General features: G+C 42.1%; 2 protein-coding genes across 2 annotated transcripts in view; both read left to right on the forward strand.

The window, feature by feature from the left end:
* LOC111869580 (lutropin-choriogonadotropic hormone receptor) overlaps positions 1 to 12069 on the forward strand; it is a 160857-nt gene that overhangs the window by 121047 nt on the left and 27741 nt on the right. The window contains exons 6-7 of the mRNA XM_023861216.2: positions 8583 to 8660; positions 10530 to 10604. Coding sequence (XP_023716984.1) covers positions 8583 to 8660; positions 10530 to 10604 — 153 coding nt within the window. The remainder of the gene's footprint in view (positions 1 to 8582; positions 8661 to 10529; positions 10605 to 12069) is intronic.
* LOC111869581 lies at positions 23 to 5464 on the forward strand. Its single transcript, XM_023861217.2, has 2 exons — positions 23 to 2665; positions 5385 to 5464. The coding sequence occupies exons 1-2, from the start codon at positions 477 to 479 to the stop codon at positions 5386 to 5388; spliced, it is 2193 nt and encodes a 730-aa protein (XP_023716985.1). The 5' UTR covers positions 23 to 476; the 3' UTR covers positions 5389 to 5464.

The raw sequence follows: 12069 nt of genomic DNA on the forward strand, positions 1-12069 counted from the left end.
AAAACAAGTCACAGTTGTCGGAGAGACTTCAGGCAGGAAGGTCGCATACCCAAGCCAGGCCTGTTCTCTTGGCCCAGCGCGGGAGCTCCAAGACATCGAACAGCTTACGGTTCTGAATAACCAGCCCCGTACGTTGCAGACAAAGAGAAGAAAGAAGAGGATTCCAGCTTACGCTTGTGTTCCCGGCGGTACTGCCTCAGTTGAAACCTAACGGTGCCAACGAACGCTGAGGATCCTTTGTAATCCTTACATTCCACCCTTAATCAGTGTTGCAACATCGGTGAATCAGCGCTAGCTTGTAGGAGTAAGTTCAGGTGGGCTTCGGCCCGCCTGCTTGTCGGAGGTTACTGCTGTCACCGGATGATGCAACTGTCCTTGGTTCAGTTCCTTTTAACTTTTAACTTATACCCCGTTCCAAATAGTATTATCACTTCCCTGGTACGCTCGGTGTTGGTGAGTAAACCGTAGCTGCCAGCATGGTGAAGTCCAAGGTCATTAGATTGGACCCCCTAGGCATTAAGAGGGTTATGGACGTTGGAGGCCCCGCAGCCCTAAATACAACCATAAAGAAACCCAGAAAAGTAAATAGAAATAAAGCCGAAAAAAATAAACCATTAGAAAAACCAACCATTTTAACCATAAAACCTAAACACGCGCTCCGGTCCCCAGTGAGCGTAGAGTCCGATAGTGCTTCATCTGAATATTCAGATTCAGAAATGGCATCGATATGGCCGGAAAATAAAACCCCTCCAACTAAAGAAAATCTTAAACAGTCCGAACCAAGCAGACCCAAGTCAGCCTCGCCCGTGATATGCCCTTCTGGCAATCACAGCCTTACAGTGGCTGCAGATGTACACTGTTCCCAAGGTGGAACTAAAGCTGTGAGGCAAGGTGCACAGAAACCTGCTTTATCGGCAAGAGCCTCTTCTGAACCGCCTAATCCAGATGAGATAGCGGAGGATAATGACTTCACTGTCATTACCCCCAAAAAGAGAAAAAACAAAGCAAAAGTAAACCCACCCATAACAGAAGCCGCCATTAATACAGCTTTGCCATCCTCTCCCGCTCCTGAGAGCCGTGTTGCTGGCAGCTCAGAGAAGAGGACCAACTTCCTAACCGCACCCAGAGAGAAAATTCCGCCGGTCGTCATCCACCACCACTTCCAAGGTGACATGACCAGACTTAACAAAGATTTTCACTCCAAATTCCAGCCTATAGGCTTCACAACCTATAGAATGAAAGCTGGCATAGCATGTCAGACTTCAACATACCAAGACTACCTAAACTTACAAAGCTTTTTAAAAGAAAGTAAAGTTCCATTTAACCTGATTAAACACAACGATTCTAAGCCGTACAGGGTGGTTATCAAAGGCATCCCTCCTACCACCCCTCCTAAAGCCATTCAGGATGAGCTACTGGCCCTTGGGCTGGCAGTTCAAAACGTCATCCCAATGTCCACTTGGAGAGACAAAACCCCTCTGCCCATGCACATAATTGAGCTAGATAACGTTCCACAGAGCCAGAAAATTTCGCAGTTGTCCCACCTGTGTTACATCAGAATCACTGTGGAGCCTTATAAGGGACGCGCCGTGCCGCCTCAGTGCGCACGGTGTCAGCAATTCTATCACGTGGCGGCAAACTGTCAGGCCCCTCCGGCTTGTGCCCACTGTGCAGAGGAACATTGCTCGTGGCAATGTGAAAAACGTTTTGAACCTAACTTTGTGCCCACGTGCGCTCTGTGCAAAATCGGAGATCACGGCTCCAAGTACAGAGGTTGCCCCTATTTTCGGAACCTCATGGAAAAGGAGATGAGAAATAAACCTCAGCCTGAGAAGTTGAATAACCGCCAGCCTTCTAATGTGGGCAGAGCGCGAAACTCATTTCAATCTATGCATCCGCAAAATCCTCCCTCTAAAACCCTCCACGACTATCCGCCTATGAGTCCCGGAAACGCTTGGAGCAGGCCTCTGAACTTTTCCACTTCACAACTGCCACAACCTCCCCCTCCTACTCCACGTTTAAATCAACCGCGTAACCTTCTGTCCAATCACATCTTTGTACCCCACATGGAAATTCCGCAGTTTTATTACAGACAAGATCCGCGTCTTTCCCATAAACTAAGCTGCACTTGCAACTCGCACCCCAACCCTTCAGTAAACAATAATGTTCAACCAGCTGCAAAAGAACCCGTTACCTCTGAAACTGGCATTTCTCCGCCAGAACAGAACATACCTGCTTCACCCCCTCCCCCCGGGGCAGGGGACGAGCCGAACTCAGATTCTTCGGTCGCCCCTAATTCTCGGCACTCTGCCCCCAAGTTGTCCAGAACAAAGGGACAAACTCATACACAGCAACAAGACACAACACACCCGCGGGAGGAACACAGTTACATTTCTTCTGATCAAAATTTATTGCAGTCGGCAGACAACATGCATCAGCACGGCCATCAGCCTCCCAGACAGAGACTAGGTAACTCGTACACTGAACATCAAACTAGGGAATTTGTCAATTGTGTTCGGGCTTTCAACCCAAACTTTTCCTTTCAGTGCCTTCTACAAACAATGTCAGTCATGCTCCTGCAATTTATGCAGCACCCATATGAGAGTGCCCTCCCGGTCATATTCAATAACTTCCTAATCAACCTCCTAGGTCTTCCTCATAATGGGTAAGTCCTCACACACCGATATCTTATTCTGGAATTGCAGAGGCATTAAATCGAAAAAATACGAGTTCACAAATTACCTGGAAGCCAATAACATACCCATAGCACTAATAAGTGAAACGCACTTACAGCCATCCACGAAATTTAAATGTCCGAACTACATAACGTACAGGACTGACAGGCTAAACCAGCGGGGTGGCGGAACAGCCATTCTAATACGTCAGGATTTGAAACACTCAGAAATTCTCCTTCCTCGCTTACAACATATGGAAGCTACAGCTATTCAACTCAACATTAATAAGGAATCCATAGTATTAATTTCGGTCTACAATCCGCCAGGAAAAATAATAGAACGTGACTTAGACCTCCTCATAGCAACCGGGCACAAGGTAATTCTTGCAGGCGATTTCAACGCCAAGCACGTAACATGGCGCGCTAGACAGAATAACGCGGCGGGACAATCCCTTTTAAATCATTATTACAAAAATAATTACATAATTTCCGCTCCGTCACAGCCTACGCATTTTCCAGACAGAAACCCTGCAGGGGCGGAAATACTTGACTTTGCCATCCTCAGTAACGTACTGTCACGTCACTCTGTACGCACCCTAGGCAGCCTCTCCACATCCGATCACAACCCCGTCTTATTGACCATACGTGGGCCAGTAGAACCTGACGAAATTAAACAAAATTTTATCTACCGGGAAGCGAACTGGGAACTTTTTCAAAATTACTTAGTAAACAATCTGAATACTCAGTGCCTAGAAGGGAACTGCTCAAAGAGCGAGATTGATGTAGCGGTTAAGCACCTTACAGACATCCTCAACAGAGCCACTCTCTATGCTGTACCGTTAAGAAGGAAAACTTTCAAATCAATGCAGATTGCAGCTTCCACTCGTGTACTCATTCAAAAGAGGAACAGGCTTCGGACGCAATGGCAAAGAACCCGTGATATTACTCTTCGCCCTCTCATTAATTCTTTAAAAGAGCAAATAGATTCGGCAATAAAAGAACAATTATCGAACACCTGGCAGAAAACTTTACAAGGGCTGGACACTAATAACATGAGAGACACCTGGCGGATAACTAAAAGTTTAACAAACACAAATTTTAACATCCCACCCCTTACCATTAATGGGAAAACTGTGACCGAAACCCAGGAAAAAGTAAACGTATTTGCCGATACCTTGGAACAAATTTTCACTACCAATTTGGATGCTGATCGTACTTTTACAGTTAGCACTGAACAGGTAGTGAATGACTTCCTTGCACAGCCACTCACAGACCGGATGAGGGCCACAAATCATTCAGAAATCGCTTGGATTGTCCGCCACCTCAAATCACGCAAAGCAGCAGGGCCTGACGGGATACAGAATATAATACTTCAGCATCTGCCGCGGTTTGTTTTCAAATTTATTGCAAAACTGTTTAATAGATCACTTGCCCTAAATTATTTTCCTACACAATGGAAAGAGGCAAAAATTATTATGCTTCCGAAACCAGGCAAAGACCATACGTCCCCACTAAATTATAGACCAATAAGCCTTCTAAATTCTTTAGGTAAACTTTTAGAGAAAATCATTCTAAAAAGACTAAACTTCGAACTTAGGAAGCTGCAAGCTATCAGAAATGACCAATACGGTTCTAAAAGAGGTCACTCCACAACACATGCGCTGTTAAGGAATGTGGAGCGCATTACGCACGGTTTCAACAATAACAAAGCTACAGTAACCTTATTCCTGGATATTGAACGAGCATTCGACAAGGTCTGGAACACCGGGATGATTGCTAAACTCATTTCGGCCAAAATTCCACCTCACTTCATTCATATAATACATAACTACCTCCAGAATCGATGCTTTTTTGTAATGCACAAAAACTATTATTCAAACCTACGCCCCATTCAGGCCGGAGTGCCTCAGGGCAGCTTACTTGGACCCACACTCTTCAATATTTATATTAATGACATTCCTTCAATTGAAAATGACTCCAACATAGCCATATCGGTCTATGCTGATGACACGAATATTAGTGTTCGGTCAGGCAGCATAGATATAGCAGTCAGAAAGTTAAACTCTGCCATACGCCTCTTAGAACCATGGTTCCGGAAGTGGAGAATACATATTAATGCAAAAAAGTGCACAATTACACTCTTTTCTAAACGACTGCGACATCAGGGCTGCAGTAAGCATCAAGTAAAGATTTTTAACAAAACCATATCTTGGACTAAGGAAACGAAGTATCTTGGTGTTACACTTGACTCAAAATTAACCTACCGTACCCACATATCCTGTATTTTGCGCAAAGCTAATTACAGACTCAGACAACTGTATCCTATATTAAATAAATCCTCCACAATTGACATTAATTTAGCGTTGGTAATTTATAAATCACTCCTCCGTTCCATATTGTCATATGCCTCCCCCGCGTGGGGCTATGCTGCCAACACTCACATAAATAAATTACAGACATTTCAAAATAAAGTCCTCAGGATAATAACAAAATTGCCGAGGGTAACACCAATTACAACCTTACATGAACAGACGGGAATGTCATCAATAAAAAGTCATTTCAAGAGGTTAGCGAGGACATTGTACCAGAAATCGGTAACCAGCGAAAACAGTCAGATTCAGGCACTAGGACACTACGATCCCACTGGTGATAAACATCTGCGTCCCTTATCCCTGCTTGCAAGATAATCAGCTTTAAGATCTCTTTACAGGTAACCGGATGATTGCAACTCCCTAAATGCCCAGTACGCCCGCGGCCACATCGACCAATCACCACACCTATGCTGGACAAGAAAAGTAGATGTTATAAAAAAAAAAATTGTAATTATAAAATCTTGTCATTGGACGAGCAACAACCCTTTGCCCCTTCACAACAGTGATTTAAATTTATCAACTTGAACAGTTAAAACCCTTTACAAATGTGATACACAAATGTTTGCTGCTCATCCAAAGTATGCAACAAAAAAAAACTGTAGAAAAACAAATGTAAACTTTTGAAATAAAGGAACAGGACACACGGGGTCTAATGTTAGGGTTCGCGTATTTAAGCCGGACTGCTGGCTAGAAGTCAGTTTGTATCCGGAAGGTCCTGAGACCGGCCAGCTCGACCAAGGTTTTCCGTGGTTTTCCTCGGTACTAGAGCAAATGCTGAGTTGGTACCCAATTCCACGTTGCACTGCATGCCTCACATGCAGCCCTCCCATTGTTAACATCAAAATTTCGCCTTAATATAGCCCTCCCAACGTTAGCAAAAACAAACAAACAAAAATCAGATTATATGCTCTATCTTTACCAGAAGGACAAGCGGGCACTGCCTGGGAACCTTCAAAATCTGAGATATAGTTTCTTCCCCCCCCCGCCCCCAATGTAGTGTCTCTCACTACGACCACCACTTCTTCTTCTCTCTCTCTCTCAGAAAACAAGAACTAGAATGGAGCGAGTCTCAGGTAGAAATTTATTGTGATTAAGCCAGATTGTGCAAGGAGGTGTCAGTAAATCCAATTATCCAATCCAGAACCCGTTATTATTAGTCACGGAACCATAAACACGTGACAGTATTTAACCGCCGTGTAGACACGTGCTGCATACCTATAACATTAACTGTGTCGGGGAAGAACCTTATTGATGAGTAAATACGCGACTTAAAATGGGGTGTATCGTGACCCGTTTAGAGGTTTCTCTTTTGATATTTGCCTGGAATGAGATGGAAACAGTGACAGTATTATCAAGATAAGTCTTAACAAGTCCTAGATTCTAATTGGATAAATTTCGTATACAAGCTACAATGTTACAGCTCTATTAACCTGATGGGTTCTGTACCACTGTGACTCGGTCGTCAGAATCTCTTTATTGCAGAAAATATAGCCTGTCACACTGATGTTTACGTTATGTTGTAAAGGGCATTCAACAGCTTGAACAGTTTGGTCATAATATTGAAGCTTTCATGAGCTTAAAAGTTTACTATTTCCGGTTTTTATTACTTCTAGTGGCGAAATATTTACATCTTGGTTGTTACAAAAGTTTCATTGTAGAATAAAACCCGCTTTAAATGTCATCTGTCATTGAGCTTTGTTTTTAGTGCCTTCATAGGATTAATCAATAACTTACCGAGATCTCGAAATTATACCTACAAAACATACCGGTTTAATTGCATCAAATTTTCGTAGTTATCTTGTGAGTCATACGACATATATGTAACTAGATCATTATGTCCACCCAGTGTTGTGTATGTGAGAAAGGCGAGTGTGTAAGGGAGTGAAAGTGACTTTCAGATTACAGCATCTTACTGCTACTCCTGTTCAAGAGTAGTGTGCCTTATGACTACTCCTGTTGTGTTAAAACATTACTTATTCCTTCCAATTCAGTGTTTTCACTTATTTTCGTGTTACAGCGTGTCTTGTTGCTCTCACTGCTACTTCTGTTTCAGAGTGGCTTAAGGCTACATCTCTTCAAAATTGTGCCTTTCTGCCGTTATTGTTTAACAAGGTGCCTTAATGTCACTCCTGTTCAACATTGTGTTTTCAGCCTTCAGCGTGCTTTATTACTGTAATAATTGCATCTTACAGATTTCGTCCTATCCAGTGTCTTTATGCATTTTTATTTTTAGTGTGCTCCATGTTCTTCTTACTGTTCTTCATTGTGTTACTGATAATCCTGCTTTATGGGGTGTCTTAATGGTATTTCTATGTAACAATGTGCATTATTAATACTCCTGTTCAACAGACTGCTTTACTGCTACTCCTGTTCGATGGTATGTCTTAGTTCTGCTTCTATGTAACATTATGACCTATTCCTGTTCAACAGACTGCGTTAATGCTACTCCTGTTCAATAGTATGTCTTAGTTCTGCTCCTGTTTAACAGCGTGCATCACTACGTAATACTCCTGTTCAACAGACTGGTTTAATGCTGCTCCTGTTCAATAATATGTCTTAGTTCTGCTCCTGTTTAACAGCGTGCATTACTATTACTTCTCCTGTATTAGTGACTCGCTGATTTTTCTCCAGTGTCATATTGCTATCCCACTTCTGCTGTATGTTACCGCCACTCCTGTTTAAAGTCCAACAGTCTTGCTGCATTATTTTAAACTGTCTTACTATCCTACAGCATGTTACACTGACCTTGATGCTCTGCTTGGATACCCAGCCCCGGGAAATTTGTTAATCTTGGTGTTACAGGCTTCGCTTCCCATCCCAGTCAAATTATTACTTCTTAATTTCCTCCGTAAAAAGACGGTGGAATTGAGATGACACTGATTGTGTAAATCTCGTGCCTTTAGTAACCATGGTAACAAGTCTTGTTTACGTTATATTGCGGTGTGATGTACTTTAAGCGTTATTTATTTTAAATAACGTGTGTTCGAGTGTTTACAGATCGTGTGCTACAGTATTAGGTGCGTGAATTTCGAAAGAAAAAATGTTTTACTGTGTGCCCCACAAGAATTTTGCCCCGAATGTGTCAAAATATAGAGATGTTAATATCAGTAACCATTACGAGAAACAAGAATAGTTTCTGGAACTACAGTCCAGATTCTAAGCTATAAATAATATATATATATAAATTATAAAAGGAAACAAAGATAAACGTTAGTTTAAAATTTGATAATAAAATATGTTATGTGTATGTCAGTCGGATTTTGGAAAAAAAATCATTGATTGTAAAAATTACTGAAAGAGGGAGTCATTACATAGACACGTGTGTCACTACGACGAAGGCATTCCAAAGCGGTGCGTATAACACGGTGATCATGTCACGTAACGCACCGTAAGAGCGTAATATTTCGCATTTTTAGTCGTAAGGTTGAAATTCCCTACAATAGACTTGTTGCGCAACAACTGCTATCCTTTAAAGTGCCTACATGTCATTGACGCAAATATATTGCGTATTTACGAAGTGTCTCTCTTTCTTGCAGTTACATTCATCAGGCACCTGCCCTGAAGACCATCTCTCCTTTTGTGTTCCACGTGGAGCTGCCACGTCTGAAAATACTGTAAGTTCGTCAGACATAAAATACATATCTCTAAAATAAAGAAGGCCAACACTATCCCTGTAACAGGCCGTGGAAGCCCATAGGGTTGTGAGACGTCGAGGCTCCCACATTTTATCTACACAAGCAGTTCACAGATGGCGGTGATGTCAGCCTTACGCTCCGGCCGCCCTTTACCCCCAGGAAGATTCCTAGTACCCATAAGATATATTTATTGAACCTCTTTGTTCTTCAGTGTTTTTATTTTACTCGTCTGTAGAACTTTCATTTCTCTTGTACACAATCTCCGTGACCTGTAGTCTGCAAGCGAACTATACTGACCGAGTGACCGCCGCTTTTCGGCGAAGTTAGTGCCAACTTTAGCGGATAGAGGGTGTCGCGTAGTCAGCGCAACGGATCCCACGGCCGTTAATCTCGGTTTTCTAGACCGGAGCCGCTATATCCTCGAAATAGTTCCTCATTTACCCTCACGAGGCTTAGTGAAATATGAAACCTACTTTGTTGGGTACATTAAACAGAATTAATATATATATATATATATCAGGATCATGGATAAAACAATGTTTTATCTAACATGGTACATGTCAGGTTTATACCTGTTGATGGTATAAGAATCGCCTTCCGAAACATTGTGTTCCTTAAACCAAAACAAAACTACATAGAATACCCAACATTTATTTGATATATACAATATCTGTTTAATATTAGCCATATACTTACGTTAATAGTCACTAATAAAATTAAATTCCACCACCACTGGTTTTTGATTTTCAACCTTCCCACATTTTCGCTCGGGTGCATGAACGTCGACTTGCGCATGGCGTCTGCTATACTGAGATCACGGCAAGATGCCCCACAGGTCGAAGGTCGACCACCTCAACATCTCTACCAAGCTATTGCGCTTCCCCTTCCAGGACCCTAGCCATTCTGTTCATATGAACACTACGCATCAACACCGATCTTCGGAAACTGGGTTCGAAGTTATGGAATCATTTGCAGTTTGAACGTGACTCAGAACACAACACATTAGGAATCTCACACTTGCAGCTGAGATAAACATATGGAAGCACGTGGGGATGGTGCTACGCAACACCGAGAAACAGAAAAGTCCATTAGCTTATTTCGTTCCAAAAGTGCAAAGTGCTTGCTGTCATTTTTATATTAATTGATTATTTTAATTCTGTATTTTCCGTTTGTGGGGCACGCGGTAGCGTATTCGAGTCCCGATAAGATGGATTTTTTTCTATTTACCTAATCCTTCCAGTCCCACTGTGTCCCTGGGGTTGACTCAGCTTCTGACAGAAATGAGTACTAGGAATCTTCTTGGGAGTAAATGACATCCGGCGCATAAAGCTGTGAGTCGATTGTCTAGATAGTGTGGGAGCCTCGACGTCTCACAACCTTATGGGCCTTCATGTCCTCTTACAGGGATAGCTTTTCTTACATTTCATATTCCGTTTGTTGGTTCTTGTTTGTTTAGTATGAAAGACTGCAGTACTCTGGCGACGATATGATAATATCTCCTAGCAACAAGCAGTAGAGAGGGGGAAGCCTCGAGTGATGTCATCCCCACCTTACATGGAACTTCTTATCTTCGCTTCACTATACAAATAGGAAAAAAATTATATCTAGCATATATAAAATGATGAGCAGTAAATACAATAACAGTTTGATTTAGGCTTTAGTTGCATTAGTGAATAACGCAGTCCGTAAAATATACATATTTTTCTCGCATAAGAATTAGGTACAATATTTTTCGTTGAATTCTTTTGTTCAGACGCTTTGGTATTTTTTTAAAAAGTAATATACTGAACGGCCTGCGAGATAGAATATTCGGAAGTTACTTAAACACTGTATTTTGTTTGCTGACAGCCGTATCGTACATAGCAGCCTGGAGCAGATCCCCAGCCTCAGTCAGCTGAAGACAAACAATATCCTTCACATGATGTGAGTAGCTACAAGACCTGTTTGTAAGAGAGAGAAACTTCTGTCTGCTGCATGGTGGCAGTTGCCATGGCGACGTAACTGTAGCATTACTTGGCGTATGTTTATATCACAAAGGGATTGGGATAACTGGAAGTAAGGTGTTACGTCGACATTTCAAGAAATTTACTGTGTTTCACGCCGTCACCTCTAAATACTAAGGGGGAGGGGGCTGTCAGACCACGTCCGGATCCTTAGGGATACAAAATTAAAATATCTTTCTGTAAATACATTTTATGATTGTATTACAAGATATGGACCGCCTCTGTGGTCTAGTGGCCAGAGTTCTGGCTACAGATCCAGAGGCCCCGGGTTCGATTCCCGGAGCTACCACTTTTTCTGAGAAGTAGTGGTTCTAGAACGGGTTCCACTTAGATTTGTGAGGATAATTGAGGAGCTGTTTCAAAGAAAAAGCGGCTCCGGTCTAGAAAACCGAGATTAACTGCCATGGGAATCCGTTGCGCTGACCACGTGACACTCTCTATCCTCTAAAGTTGGCACTAACTTTGCTGACAAGCGGCGGTCGCTCGGTCGGTATACTTCGTTTGCGGACTAAAATCACAGTTTCTTTGTTTATTGAACGACACAGAATATTGGAAGAGAGAACACACTACAACGTACGAGATTCGGGTCTAACATAACCCCCGGTTGCAAAACTACTAAAACCAAAACCTGCTATTTCACACTATCCTGAGCCGGCCTCTTTCACCACCAACTCCCAGTACTCGTCCATCTAATATCCATTTTAATGTTATCGTCGTGTATGCTTCTTAGCGTTTATATTCCTTGGGTCCGAATATTTCCCTGATAATTTTGTTTTCAGTATTACTTTTTTATTGCTAGTGGGGTGGGACTAAGTCCCTTGTACTGCGGCCACTTCTGGCCTATTATACCAGCCCCAGATGATAGGTGAGGGCAGTGCTTGAGGTGGAATGAAAATAGAACCGGGATGGTTTTCCCCTTTTAATTCATAGACATAAATTATAAAAATATACCGAGTGATATATATAGTCTGTGTTCCATCTAAGACCTACGAACACATTACAGTAGTTCAAATGGCATGCGTTAAAATAAAGTCACACATGCATTACGAGTACTTATCTTTAGAATATTTTCCAGATGTTTTCATTGCTTTCTGAAGTCACTGATCTTCTATCTGCGGGGGCTGCACAAGACTGGTAATCTGCATGTCGACGTCCTTTATTTAGCCGTTTTTTTACATAATATTCTGCATCGAAAGCACTAAGAGGGGTCCCACTGACGCTGATCATTCTGAGCCCTTATTTATTTGGATGATTATAGATGACCATGAAATTTATTTCTAATTAATTCTCGGCAATTTAAATTTCAAAAGTCTTATGTTTCGATATTACTGGAAATGTATCGTGATCTATAATATCGTATTTCATCGTCTGGGACGTGCAATACG

The sequence above is a fragment of the Cryptotermes secundus genome, unplaced genomic scaffold, assembly GCF_002891405.2.
Source record: "Cryptotermes secundus unplaced genomic scaffold, Csec_1.0 scaffold512, whole genome shotgun sequence".
Lineage (NCBI taxonomy): Eukaryota > Metazoa > Arthropoda > Insecta > Blattodea > Kalotermitidae > Cryptotermes > Cryptotermes secundus.